Genomic DNA, 15588 nt, shown 5'->3' on the forward strand with positions numbered 1-15588 from the left:
CTGCTTATTTAACCTTTAGTTTGGTAGTTGTAAATAAGTATACCAATCCATTTTCAGTCCATTTTGTAGGCCTCTTCCAATGATGTGAATGTGGCAATAAATGTTTTGATTGATTACTGAATGTTTTTACCGAGATGTAATGTCTGGCATGGGGCCTACTGCTATCACATAGCAAGTAAGCCTGGGCGACTACTGCGACTAGTGTCGACACGTAGTCGCAACTATTGATTCGTTAGGACAATCGTGACTACTGTTTTTCAACTACACAATTAGTCATTCTGCCATGACCACTACACAATAGTGCCGACTACCCGTTTGGTGAACCAAATGTGTCGCTCTCGCCTATTCAAGACAACATAATTTACTTTCAAAACACAATCAGACATCAGTGACACCATCCTTTCAGCGTGAATTTTACTATTGCGCGCAACAATATTCTGCAATGCATCTTGGGAATTAAAAATAATTTGCGACTAGTGTGAAAGTCCCACTAATTGAGGCGCGACTAGCTGCCCTGCCCCCGATTTCACTAAGCACTGCGACGCGTCGCAAGTGCAAGTTGCGACCGGTTACACGTCGTAAGTTGCGATGCGTATGAAATCGTGTCTTAGGTCTGCGACGCATCGCAAACCCTACGATGCGTCGCTACTTGCGATGAGTTTCGTGAAATCGGGGGCAGGCCTATTAGCAAGCACCCTTGTTTACAGGTGTCCTAAAAAGTGTGAGCTGAATTAGAAGTTTCACTTACGAGACATCCTTGGTTTCATTACCAGAAATATAAAATAACTCTGTCCGGTAAAATTGACTGCTTGGTTATGACATGCTACTTTATTGGTGACGCATGACGGTAAAATTGACTGCTTGGTTATGACATGCTACTTTATTGGTGACACATGACGGTATTTTTGATTTATCTAAACTGGGAAATAAAAAATAATATATTTTGAATGGAAATGATATTAAAAAAGAATTACAATATCAGTACATAATTGTTTTAATAGATGTTAAAATATTCATTTTGGTTTTTTTACCCTTACACCAATTTTTGTTTAAATCCATTATACACTTTCGGTGAACAGTATTGTCCAAGTCCCACACCTCGTGTATCACAACTTATATATAAAATAACAAACCTGTGAAATTTAGGCTCAATCGGTCATCGGAGTCAAGAGAAAATAACAGGAAAACCCACTCTTGTTTCCACACGTTTCGCCGTGACATGTTTTTAAAATATATCCGTAATTCTCGCTATCGAGAATCGATATTGTTTTAATGTTTTCTCAAAAAGTAAAGCATTTCATTGAATAATATTTCAAGAGAAGTCTTTCACCATTACCTTCTGTAAACCCTGTAAATTATTTGTAAATCTGTGGACTTTTTTTTTTTTCTGTACCGAAAGTGTCCAATGGCTTTAACACTGTATACTTGGTACTTTCCTCAAGTTCTGTGAAAAATAAATCACTGCATATTACTTGGAAGGGACTCGAACCCACAACCTTTGTTATAAATAATTGTTATCAATTGAACCTAAAAGATCAGTACATTATAAAATATTGTAGTTTTCGCTAGTAACGTTTGCTTGCCTTTTAATTGAGAACAATGTAGTAAGTCACGACTAAGAAGATGAACTTAAGAATTTTATTTTATTTTCATCAAAAGAAATTGTAACAATATTTTTTTGAAAGGATTGTAAATAAGAAGTGCAAAGTTAAATATTATACTTCCACCTGTATAGTTTGCGTTTATATGTTTGAGGCAAAGTGCCATTTTGTTTGCGAACATACAATCAAGAAATTAAATGTGTTTAGTAAATGGAGTATTTTTTTGCCATTTGTATCTATAGATTTTTTTTTTTTATGAATATTCTATTTTTCGGTGCTTTTGGAAGCTTAAAGGTAGGGTCTGAAATGTTATATACTCAAAAAATCATTGACCACAAACATTTGTTTAGTGAGAAGCACTGCAGCTGTTGATAGTATAAACTATTTTAAGAAAGGATTCTCTTCGAGGTACTAGGGTTTTTACTCAAAAACATTTGAATCGGAGAAACAATTGATGCATGCATCCATTCTCAGATTTCTAAGGGTTGGTGTCCATTCTTGAATGCTGCAGCCAGAGATGTGGTTGGTAACCACTATCACCTTACTAATTCTAGATGGACTTGTGTTCTTGTAAAATTGCCACAAGTTTTTGCTGTTTTCGCAACAAGTAGACACTCTTTTTCAGCTGAAACTTTCACCTTTTACTGTTATTGTAAATTTCTTAAAAATGTTGTCTATAAATTGAGAATACTGATCTTTGACGACTTACCAAACATGTTAAGTGCCTTTATGTCTGTATATGTTCAGCAGACAATAAAATGTTTACTAGCGTGGGGTGCTTTCTCCACCCCTGGACCCATCAATAGTACAGTTTTGTAGAATGTACGATGCAAGGATTGTTTACACATACATCTAAGATCAAATTATTTCTCACTTTTGTAATTTGACGTCGTCCAACTCATTTCCTTCCTCTGGTCTCTGCTCTTTTTGTTTTGCTCTTTTGTTTTGATGACGCGCTCTTTTCTCTTCAAGTGTCTCTGCAGATGATCTGAAATAAAAGATTTTAGGAAAATGCAGAAAGATGTGTTTTTCTCTTGTGTTTTGCGCAGGAAAAATTACATAAAAAGTGGTTGCTCTTTATTTTGTTGTGGAAGATGATTAGGTCCTTGATGACAAGAGTAGGCTAGTCGAAACAAAGAGACCAATTTGGATTTTGCTCCGTGGCTGTGAATAAAGCGAAATCGCCTCGATCTACCTTGCAAAAGTAGTAGTCCCAGCCAATTTCCTCCCTCCCTATTGGCAGTTAACTAACCGGACAGTTCTTTCAGCAGAACTAAGAAGTCTCCCGAATTCTTTCCTACTCGTAGCAAGCCCATTCTAAAGAACAAATCCAGGCCTGATACTTCACGGAGGCAACGAAGGCGATTGCCTTCGAGGTCCCTAGTCATTGCCTTGGTGCTATTGAAATGCTCCAGTACAAATTTGCAATTTCATCATAGGGTGCCCTTTACCAAGACGAAAATGCCTTGGTGCCCTTGCCCTTTCAAAAACGAAGCATACAGGCCTGCAAATCTACACAGCGAAGTAGATATGCAAAAGCATACTGAATATACTATACATTGATACCTCAGCATGTAATGGCCCAAAACCAATATACGTTTAGTTTGATTGCTTTAGAATGTCATGGCTGAGCGGTTAAGAGCATCAAATTCAAGTCCGAGTTGTTAAGTCATCTGAGTATGGGTTCAGATCCTGGTTATGACGTGTGTGTCCTTGAGCAATATACTTTAATCGGTACCTACGAGGGTGCAGATTGATATTGTGTTTGAAAAAGCCTTTGCATGGAGCGCCATGGCAGCTCAGGAATGTATACTCCCCAGGGAGCTGAGAAAGATTAAAGGAATGTTATTAGCCCAATGAGAAGGGCACTAAATGTAAAGCGCATTGATACGGTTCTTGTGAGATAATAACTAGTTATTATTATTACTATTATAAGTGCTGCCTGATGTTGTGAAACTTACGATGGTTTCGCCCTCGCCTTGGGACCCCAGTTGGGGGCAGGGTTGGCAGGGAATCTTGGGATGCCCTGTTTCCGAGACGTCGGCATGGCGTCTTCTCTTACATCAAAGGAAACTTCAGTACTAGGAGAGAAAACACATGTTTTAAAATAATTTTTAAAAACGCATGTTATCAAGGCTCAACTACAAAGAGCTTCTAGGCGATCTATTTAAATCATTTGCCAGGCAAGTAAGTAACTACGCACAACCAAATTAGCTAGTGGTGTATTTCCGTTTCAACATCCTGTGTGTAGTGTTTTTGCACAATGGTAGTACTGCTGGGATATTCCTAACGCTAGCAGTGTCCTGGGCCAGATAAATTGGCATCATTCTTGGGCTGTGTACTAGTAATATAAAATTTGCTCTCTTCACATTATAACAAACAGAGTGACCTTCAAATAACTTTAGTGGCAATCAAGTTTCAGAGATCTTAGCTTTAAACTTGTGTATGCCTTAAACTACCGTCATTATTTCTAGATTGTTTTGGTTGTAATTAAAAACAAAAGTTGTAATCACAATAAAGCTTTAATAATGACAATAATAAAGACTTGTAATGCGCATGTATTCACTCTGCTGGGTGTTCAATAATAATAATAATAATAATAATAATAATAATGCATTTATAATGCGCCATCTATCTAGTGTACAAGACCCTATTCCAAGGCGCAGAACAAAAAACAATACATATACAACAAAAAAGAAATGTAGAACATAGTACAAAATTATACAATGAATAATCTACTGTCAAGACATGTAACGAGCTAAGTGTAAGAGGATTTAAATAAATGAGTTTTCAATGCCAAATAAAATGAAGACAACATACACAACTAAAAGCTATGCGAACAGTTACCTTGATTTTTGGCTCAGTATGATGTTACTGACGCTGGTATCTTCTAGTTTCCGCTTCCTTGTTACTGGATTTAATTTTACCTGAAACAAAACGAGATAACAATAATAACAACAGCCTAATACGCAGATAAAGGGCTTATCCCAACCAAGAGTGCCTCAAAGTGCTCATTCCTTGTTTTTGTACAAAATATGTGGAGCTATAGTTTCAAAATAAAACCCATTTATTAATAGAGCACCATGTAACGGTTCACAAAATAATGTGGCGCAGATAACACTGGGAAAAACCCTTTCTCTTTCATGATAAGCTTACTGGGTTCTTTTAAGTGCATCTCAAAACAAACGGGACCTATAGCTTTACATCCCCAAAACGAAGCAATAATGGTTAAGTGTTGTTAAGCGCAAAAACCAAGCTTCAACCCACACTCTGCTGGTCAAAACCACCACTTGACCGCATGGCCATGATCCGCCCAGACAAAATAACGGCTTATCAAAGTTTAGTTTTATCTAAATCTCTCTCTGAATAATACAGCTTAAAGGTTTAGTGCTGTGTATCCCCCCCATCTTCTAAGTTGATAAAACATTATTTATTGTCATCGGCATAAAAAGTCAAAATCGTCACTGGATCCAAACACACTTTTTGCACCGTCCAATCCAAACTCACCCACTCTTTGACGATGTCCCAGACAACCGAATGAGGGGCATCTGTCTTGACGGCCTCTGCTGTGATATGAGACTGTGACACTCTGTACCCAGCGTGCATTAACGCTGAGCGGAACTTCTTCAGTGGTGGGCACGCGCTGCGGACGTGGTGAAATAGCTGGCTGAATTTGTGGTAGAGTGGACAGTCTAAAAGCTCCTACAAACAAAAACCAAAGAGATTAGACATGATTCCTAAATGTGTCTGAATTGATGGCTTCAACTATAGCTATGGTCGAACGCCTGTGCTCAGTTGTTCCCTTTTCAAACCAATTTGTTTCCATGGTACAAATTGAACAGGGACAAACATGGAAGCATTGATCAATTGTCAAAGACCCCCAGAAGAGATGATGGGAAAGAACAGTATGTTACAATGTGATGAACACATTAGTTCTGTACACAATTGCTACACAACCTGTGCAGTTGAATGGTTTCGAATGGCTGGTAAAACAGCTGGTAAAATCCACAGGCAAATCACTCAGGTGGGATTCAAACCCATGACCTTTGCATTGCTAGAGCAGATGTATTACCACTAGAACCGAGCTAGCCCAGTGGCTAAAGGCAGTTTGAATCCTTGGCTGGAAAATGTCACCAAGGGGGTAGAAGGGTTAATACGACACGGTGGCTTTGAAAAGTGCCTGTCAGTTTAATCTGAATATTCTGACTAGTGCGCTCTAGCCCTCTTCAGGTATGGTTTCCAAACCAAGATCCAATAGTCCAATACCTCAATGATCAGTGTGAAAATAAGACCTCACTGATCAATGTGAGAATGTTATCAAACTGATTAGAGTGAAAATCATACCTCACTGATGAGTGTGAGAATCCCCTTCATCCTGGTGTGAGTGTGGAATCGGTCAGAGTGGGTCGTTACATGACCCAGAAGTTTCTTGACAAACTCAGGGTCATGAAGAGGTTCCGCCCATATTGGACCTCCAAGCTGCACAAAATATAAACAACAATAACCAACAAACTTAAAACAAAAACAACACTTATGCTTAGAACCCTCTCTCACTTTTTTTTCTGTGTTGGTAATTCAGAAAGCTCAAACCATCTGGCAAGACAATCCATACTCATTGCAAGCCAGAACAGAGCCAAGTTTTTGGCCAAGACATGAATCCCTACTCGCTGTGAATGAAGATGTATGTAATATAATTTGACTGTAGAAGCTTCAGTTTCATTAGTCGTTAACTTTTCGATGATATAAAAGTGAAAATCACAGAGCAATGTTTTCAGAAGAGTTGCGTAAATCACAGTTTTGGCAAATACATTGTACATGCTAAAATAATGTTCGTCTCCTGAGAAGAACATTATTTTGCGGGACATGGTTACTCATTTCTCAAACACTATACCTCCACAAGTAATATTTTAAAGAAATCTTTCTATCATCTTATCTTCAAACCGTGTCAGTTGACTGTAGATCTGTGGACATTGTGTCCTACAAGAAGTACCCAAACCCTATCTCAAAGAATGTTTACTTACAAGAAATCTTGAACCACAGTTTTCACAGTTCTGACCAACGGGAGGTCCAAAGGCACTCTTGTATCTGAAATTCCTGTTAAAATCCAAGAGAAAATCTTCATGAAAAATTTCAAATTTTACAACATATCGGTAGCATTGATTTCAAGCCTGAAATTACACGGAGGCAAACTTGATGCCCCTTCAAAAGTTTCCCATAGACTTAAAGATTTTCCAATGGAAGTGCCCTTTGCAAAATGAAAATGTCCTTTCCCTTTCCCTATGTTAGTTTTATTGTATAAAATGGAAAGGTTTGCGGTAACACCATGTAATGACTATCTCTAATGAGTTGGGGTGGTTCTGAAAAGAACCAGTGGTTTCAACTCAACGTTTTGATCAGTATGCTCTGATCGTCTTCTGAATACATTTACACAGGATTAAAACAATTGAATGGTTCAAAAAAAGCCCAAGGTATACTTTGCCTTTAATATTCCCATTTGAGATTTTTCTCCTACCATAGGAAAGAAAGGTTTCCTTTTTTTCTTAGGTTATTGGAAATCTGTGACCGTAAACTAAGCTTGGGCGATATCGATTTATTTTAATCACGATATATCGCTGACAATATACAGTTATCGCGATATTCGATATAATCACAATTAATCAAATTTGACATCATCAGTCTGTAAACTCCCAGTGAAAGTTATAGAAGAGACAGTCATAGCATAAGAGAGGTGTTCTAATGACCTATTCTTCTGGTTTTACTCCAAACCTATGGGCGGCAAGATGTCTCAGCTAGCAAATACATCGCGATATTGTGATACTTAATCGATATATCGCTATAAATCGCGATATATAGCGATATATCGATAGATCGATTAAAACCAAATTGATCCGATATCGAAATCGTTTCCAAATTAGTATCGCAATATTCGATAAAATCGTGGTATCGCCCAAGCTTACCGTAAACACAACTTACTTAGGGTTGTCTGCAACTGGGAGAAGTCTCCCCATGCGCTGTAGATGAAAGTTATCGCATCCCTCACAGTGGTAGACTAACGCTTTCTTGCTTTTGGAAAACAGGATAACAAAATATATTTAATTCATATGTTCTATCATTGGAAATGTGCTTAGAATTGTTATCATTATTACTATTAGAATTTGTTTATGCAAGGTTACCCCAAACAAGGTATAGCCACTCTTGGTAAGGGGCTAAAGGAAGAAACATTTAAGATAACTCAGGGGAACTGAAAAAAGAAATTGATAATCATCTTAAAACAGATTGTAGGATGGAGGGAAACATGCACCAGGCAAGGAGTTCCAAAGAGATGCAGTACAAATTAAGCTGTTGGAATGGCTCTTTGTTCTACATCTCAGCAAATCAAGAATGTATGGGTGAGAAGAAGCAGTAAGTCTGGTTTCACGCTCAAACACCCTAATAGGAAGAACTAGGTCAGACACACTGGTGGCATATTACCTGTAGAATAGACAGAGGCTGGCTATAGACCTACAGAGGTTGGACAGAGGTTGTAACATAAACCCCAAACTTTAAAGGAATATTGGGTGTTTGAGATTAATAAGAAAACATGACACCAACTTTAAAGGCAGTGGACACTATTGGCAATTACTCAAAATAATCATTAGCATAAAACATTACTTGGTAGCGAGTAATGGGGAGAGGTTGATAATATAAAACATTGTAAGAAACGGCTCCCTCTGAAGTAATGTAGTTTTCGAGAAAGAAGCAATTTTCCACGAATTTGATTTCGAGACCTCAAATTTACAACTTGAGGTCTCAAAATCAAGCATCTGATAGCACACAACTTCGTGTGACCAGGGTGTTTTTCTTCCATTATTATCTCGCAACTTCAACGACCAATTGAGCTCAAATTTTTACAGGTTTGTTATTTTATGCATATGTTGAGATACATCAAGTGAGAAGACTGGTCTTCGACAATTACCAATAGTGTTCAGTGTCTTTAAAGCGTTGAAATAACTTTCTGAAAGTAGAAAGCAACAGTGCAATTTCCATTGTATCAATGAGAAATTGATAATGTAACTCACGCAGCTGACCGCTTGACCTTTGACTGGCTGGTATGAACTCGTACAAAGAGACGTATGTAGAAGTCTACACTGACTGATAGTAGAGGTTCAATGTGACGATGATGTATATTCGCATGCATCTCCACCGAATGAAGAACAATCCGTAATGCCTGAATAATGACATCAAAAGAAATTATTTAGTATAAAACTTCACAAATAAAAAGCTCAAATTCAGTTTTGGGATCCACTCACTTTCCAATAGATAGTGTTCTTACGAAAATGGTGAAAACATAGTATATGCCTTTTGAAACTTTGGAGTTCCAAAGCACTCTTTATTGTGTGAATAAATGTGTTTTCAGCTGAGTCTTGAAAGATGAGACTCCGGAATAAACTTCCTAATCACATCAGGGACACAACATCCTTCAACTCAGTCAAAGCACTTCTGAAAGCCCACTGTTTAAGGAGGCCTACCATCAATGACTTTTTTTATTTCTTCTAGCGCCTTTGAGAAATCCTTTGATTTATGCGCTTTACAAATTATTTATGATTGATTAATTGATGATGATTCACAGCATTTGTATGGCGCCATGTACCTATTTCAAAAACATTTAAAGGCGCAAACTTCTCCAATAAGGTCAAACTGAATTGATAAAGGGCGGGTCACGATGTACAAAAAGGGAGCTTCAGGGTTTGCCCTAACCTTGTTCATACCAAATAGGGCTGAACTATCAAGCTGGTGTTTTAACTGGTATTTGGCCAGCAGACCACTGTACATGGTTTATCACAATTTTCACCTAACTCATACAACGCAATAAGCCCATTAATGAACACTTTCTGCGACTATTTTGTAAGCTCTAGCAATCCTGTAGGACGCCTGGTTCATACTTCTTGCGATGGGAATGTGATACGAATTGTGACGTCACAAAGTCGCAGCGAATAATTCACATCAGATGACTTGTGCTCAACTCCTGCGAAACATTCGCTGTGAAAACAGCCTTGTGATGTCAAAATCCGTATCGAATTCGCAATCACTGGAAGTATGAATCAGGGGCCAATTTCATAGAGCTGCTTAAGCAAAAAATTTGCTTAAGCACGAAAATAGCTCGCTTATTTTACACATGTTATTGGCCAAAATTTCATGCCATATACATTGCTTACGACTAGTATTTAGCTGCTGTTTACTCTTGAGTGGAGTCTTGGCCGGTAATCTGATTTTACTAAGCAATGAATTTTTTGCTTAAGCAAATTTTTGTGCTTAAGCAGCTCTATGAAATTGGGCCCAGGCTTTATACCTCTATTATACTATCGTCCCAATACATCCCTATTGAAGTTTATAATCGTACCATTTCATGGCAGTATTTTGCCCTCAGTGACATAGCTCCGTACTTAGCATGGCAAGCCTCGCTGCGATTACCACAGAGGACGGCCATATCCGTGCAGGTAACACACAGTATACCACCATCCTTGACTGCTTGCATAGAGCCATTCAGGAACTTAGCAGGGCTGCCGTATGGATCCAGATCAACGATATCCACTCGGTCAGTCAGATGGTACTGATTCATGATCAATCTAACACAAACATAAGATTAAGAATCGTTTCGAAATGGAAATTTGCATCAGAGATAATAAATATTAATTTTGGTCTTTACCCATAAACACTGATGTGTGTAAGCATTGTATACTAAGTACTTTCCGGAGCTCTGTGAAAAAAATCACATGCGTATCAATTGGGTGGGATTCAAACCCACGACCTTTTCAACCCTAGAGCAGTGTCTTACCAACTAGAACACATAGATTGCCTGATCGCAAGAGAAAGTTTGAATCCTATATTTTAGCAGTGGGTACCGCATCGATTTAATAGAACCCTCATTCAAGATTCCTAACCTAGTCCCAAGTACTCAAGGCGTGTCAAAGCTGAGCGGATAAGAACACCAGAACTCAAGCTCTGGGCCCAATTTCATAGCGCTGCTAAGCACCAAAATTTGCTAAGCATGACATTTCTCCCTTGATAAAAACAGGAATGTCAACCAAATTCCCACGTGATTTTTAGGACAAGCAAACAGCAGATGAATACCAATATCAAGCAATATCCAACAAATGGAAATTTGGCTGGTAATCCTGTTTTTATCAAGGAAGAAATTTAATGCTAAGCAAATTTGTGTGCTTAGCAGCACTATGAAATTGGGCCCTGGTGTTTCTGATCAGCAGAGTGTGGGTTCGAGTCCCAGTCGTGATCACTTAACCATTACTGCTGCATCCTTTGGATAGGATGTCGGTCCTTTTGGTTGGAAAGCAGTTTGCAACAGCGGATTCTATTCTCTCACACTTTTATACAAACAACTAAGAACATCGGTTTTAAACTGTTTACAAACTCTGTTTCTCATCCACTCAAGTAAGTCTCCCGACAATGACTAAAGCAAGCTAGTTGAAACGTTGAGACCAATTTAAGAACTCACTCCGCGGCAGTGCAGTTAACAACAATCATCTTTAAACTAAAGTAGTAGTCCCAGCCGGTTTTCTACCTTTCGCCCAGGTAGTAGTTGAAAAGCAGGAAAGTTCTTTTCAGAACTAAGGTTCTTTTCAGAACTGAGGAGTCTCCCTAAATCCCAAAATCTACAAGCAAGACAGTTCTCGAAAGAACAAACTCTACCTGGCAGGTAGATACACAAATGGTGCTACCTCAAACCAAATATATATTGATACCTCACCATGCAATGCCTAAAATCCCATATTATTCACTGAACTTACGAAGCGTCACCATGGCTGGCTGTCACCAATTGCTCCACATTGTTCTCTTTGATGTTACGCTGGATTGCCTTGAAGGCCTCGTAGTTCCAGTCATTGGAGACAATGTTTTTCAATCCAGGGATTTCCTTGGCGTAACGTACTCCTCTCAGTCCAGTTGCAGACAATCCCTCTAGAATATTGAGTCCATCCTTAAAGATAAACATGAATCAATATAATGGGTCTGTACACATTTCGTAATGGCTGTGAAAATTATGGCAATATAAACTTATCTGATAAGAAATACATTAGCTTGGGTAGTATAATGCATTTTGAGAAGCTGTTCACTTCGAAGTACTGTGATTATGGAACATGGTATAACTTTATCCCCGATAAAATAATTTGAATCTGAGATGCGTCATTAACAGTTGGCATTTCTCAGCATGTATTCCAAATGTATTCAAAAAAAAGCTACCACCTTTTATATTTTATAAGAATTTGTCACAGGTTAGTTGTTTGGGATATATATAGGGTTGAAACGACAAACAGTGGGTTCCAATTACTAGATGCATACAGTCCCTTTAAGTCATTTTTAATTAATTTTAAAGCTACACAGCAGTCAAGATATCGTATTAACAACAGCCCAGTAACCTGGTCTCAATTTTATAAAGCCTGTAAGCACAAAAAACTTGCTAGGCACTGAACTACCTTGCTTAGCGGAAACATGTATCCAGCCAAAGTTCCAAGGGTTTTAAGTACAAAATTCCACTTTTTAAATGACCTGGGAACGATTATACAAATTGTCAATATCACCACACTGATTTGTATTGTGACATCAGGGGCCGATTTCACAAAGCAATTACATTCATTGAAGACAAATTTTCAGTATCACCATAGTAATTTGTATTGTGATATCACACTTTACTTAGCAACTACGATTGATTTGCAGTTACGATCAATCTTAGATCTTTGTGAAATCGGCCCCTGACTTTGCGTAGCAGTTAAGATTGATACAAAGTTAAGATGCATCTTAGCTCTTTGTGGAATTGAACCCAACAATGCTAGGCTTTGGTTCTAGACACAATAAAACTAGAATATTTGACAGAAAGAGGCATCTGACAAAAACATCTGACTGCAGAATAACGAAGAGCTCCATACATTTCATGAGTACAGGATCTTGATTCTCTACTTACCTTGCAATATTCTCCCGGGTGGTACGTCTGTTTTTCATCTTCAGTGATGTTTTCACTTTCTGGAGTTGTTTCCTCTTTCCCTTCTGCATCTTTACTGGACTCGTAAGAAACTATTAAGAAATATTCCTTACATCAGAATTCAGAAAGTAGTAAACGTGCAGGTTCAACCATGTGTGAACAATCTTTTGGGAGGAGTGTTGGCTCTGAAAAGGGCCGGTTTCAGAGCCCACACTCGTCCCAAAAGAGATTTACAGTTACACATGGTTGTACCCACAAGTTTAGTGGTAGTTACTTCTTATTTTCCCACACCATGCCAAGCTTCAAACTTAACTTATTCCTTAAATCACTGCATGATGGGAAGGCACATAAATGCTTAATATTCATTTGTTTTATATTAAGCAATACTTCAAAGTGTGGGACGTAATTATTCGCAGAGACATGTTTTTTTTTTTTTAGTTTTTGGTGTTTTTTTTTTTTTGGGGGGGGGGGGTTCTGAATGTTTTTTTTTTTTTTAACATAAAGTACCAAGGAGTCAAAACACTACATCAAAGAAGTTTGATAGGCCTAATACATGAAACTTTAAAAAAAAAAACTATCCAACAATGAGTACCTTTAAATCCTTTGATTGCCAGCTGTTCTTCAGCATGTACACTTATAACAGCAATTCTGAAAATAAATTGAGGAAGCATATGTTAGTTATTATGTAGGACATCAGTTGACAGCAAGTAAAACAGAAAGCATATTATAATACAACATTTTGGTATACATCTTTTTTTTTAAATCTTTATACTGTAGAAAAACTGCACAGGTTTATTGCAGTTTTTTCTCTTTTCCACCTTTACAGGGTCTGTACACGTATTGACTGAAAATTATTGGCAATTAAAGCTAATGTCTTAAGTTTGTAGAGCAGCTTTGTATAAAGCATTTGGAGAAACATTTCATTTATTTATCAGTTTTTATCCCAAAAAAACTTGAGTATAAGAAGGTATCGTGCGCAGTAGAGTTTTTAGATTGTGTGTTCCTGTTAGGGATTTGTTGATTTGCACCAGAGTTTCAGCAATATGTCAAAAATGTGCCCACCGTTTGAAATTTGTTCAGGTTTATTTGTTTGTATACAACTACATTGGATTAAAATAATCAAACGGTTCCCAAAACCAAAGGTATGAACAATGCCTTCAAAAAAAATAGGAACGACAATTCTGCAGCCAAATTGGGAGAGGAGGGGGCCTACAACTTATGACTTACGTCAAATCCCTGTTGAACTGCTGGACTGGATTATAAAACACCTCATTCAGGGATGGGAACATTATCCTTGCCTGACCTTCCTGAATCATTGCAGGAGTGGCACCCCCTGATGTGGGTACAGTCTTGCCCTCCTCGCATTGGACATTCACACCATTTCCAGTATCTTCTTGAATTGCTGCGGGAGTGGCACCCCCTGAATCAGGGATGGTCTTGGCATCCAGAGAAACTTGGCCATCCATGTCTTGTACATCCATTGATGGATCAGGGATGGCCTCAGAACTGTTCTCGGTCATATTTCTGGTTACCAATGATGTCAATGGGGAGGTTTCTGTGTACCTGCTGTCTGTAACGCAGCTGGATTGGTCTGAAGGAGAAACAGCTTGCGAAGTTTCAACTCTATCTTTATCTATATCCATCTCCATATTTAGATAGATTGGACTCCTGAAGAAAACAACAAAACAACAAAACCAACTATTGTCACATCACTCAAAAATACAGTAATCTTGATTGTGCAATAAACGACGATCCTGCATGAAAGTAATTCATGCAAAAACATTTTATATATAAACACCTACAAGTTTTAAATGTACAGTAAAGTTAAGTTTAAGAATTTTCAGAGATACAATAGTTTTTTGCTATAAACTCGATGATATAGATGGTTATCAATTGTAAATAAAAGAAACAATTAAGACAATCAAAATGGTTTTAGACAATACCAAAAGTTCAATTACATTTCGGCATATTTGCAGAAATACCCCGCCTCTCATGTGTTGCATGCGTTTTTAGCCGGCCGTAGTAGCCAGGAAATTTAAGGTCTACTAGGGTGTTTCTTATAATTTTATATTTCTAACTAAACAGAAATGCACCTTATCATGATTTCAAAATTTGCATCCAACAAACTGCATTATTTTATGTTTCATTCACTCCAACCAACCACAGCGGGAGGTCGGGGTATCGCAAGAACTACCAATCCACTCAAACAAGATGGAGGGAGGCTCATTTCTGTTTTAAACTTTATGTTTCTGCGAACCTCATCGACCATCAAAAACATTGGATATGACTCAAAGTCAAAGTCAAAGTGCTACAAAGTACAACTGTGCTTCAGTTCAGTGTTACTGTTATAGCATAAGATCTTCCTTCCCTAATCATCATGGTTCATGGGGTTAGAATTATAATTTTAAAAAGCCACGACTTGCTCAGACAGCAGGAAGTTTATTACTTTATTATTTATTCTGTCCGGAATTAGGGCACCTTGCGAAGCTAAGTCTGCTCTGTCTGAGGGAGGAATGGATTAATACACAAAATTCAACATTTTAATTTTAAAAAGGCAGAAAATGATATTAATTAACAGTAAAACTCACACTTACAGTTACGTTGTAACCAAATTCTACCTCCATGAACCAACAAACACTGAACACAATATCGGTACCTCTCGATTGATCTCAGAGCTGGACACGTTTTCCGTTTGTTGACATTTTTTAACTGACTGATTGTAAACTCTTGGTGGCAGTTTGATGGTAACAGCGCCACCATAAGTTTGAAATCGGACAGTGTTCGTATTAATTTTTCACTTTTTTTCGGCCCCTTCTGACAAGTTAATTTGCACAAATTTGCACAGGTTTATAGAATTTGTTTACCGGGAATACTCTGTGAAAATAAATGCTTGATTTTCGCAATAAATCATCCACAATAATTAAAATAGAGGAAATCTCGGATTACAATAACTGGTACCATACCCTTTCATTAGAAAACCACTGTTTTGCTTGCGAACCAGGGATTTGACTGACT

At 37.9% G+C, this 15588-nt stretch overlaps 1 protein-coding gene across 2 annotated transcripts; it reads right to left on the bottom strand.

The window, feature by feature from the left end:
* Window positions 1–1844: 1844 nt before the first annotated feature.
* LOC117292467 (tRNA (guanine(26)-N(2))-dimethyltransferase-like) lies at window positions 1845–15287 on the bottom strand. 2 transcript variants are annotated; one of them, XM_033774514.1, is made up of 14 exons: window positions 15168–15287; window positions 13801–14241; window positions 13166–13221; window positions 12556–12665; window positions 11387–11574; window positions 9982–10207; window positions 8660–8808; window positions 7575–7664; window positions 6623–6695; window positions 5946–6080; window positions 5109–5303; window positions 4449–4528; window positions 3563–3682; window positions 1845–2589 (listed from the first exon to the last, which is right to left on the bottom strand). In XM_033774514.1, exons 2-14 carry the CDS (start codon window positions 14220–14222, stop codon window positions 2472–2474), a joined length of 1962 nt encoding a protein of 653 aa, XP_033630405.1. In that variant the 5' UTR covers window positions 14223–14241; window positions 15168–15287; the 3' UTR covers window positions 1845–2471. The 2 variants fall into 2 exon arrangements, with proteins under 2 accessions (XP_033630405.1, XP_033630406.1); XM_033774515.1 differs by having other exon boundaries at window positions 15162–15287.
* Window positions 15288–15588: the final 301 nt, after the last annotated feature.

Source organism: Asterias rubens, chromosome 7 (genome assembly GCF_902459465.1).
Source record: "Asterias rubens chromosome 7, eAstRub1.3, whole genome shotgun sequence".
Classification (NCBI taxonomy): domain Eukaryota; kingdom Metazoa; phylum Echinodermata; class Asteroidea; order Forcipulatida; family Asteriidae; genus Asterias; species Asterias rubens.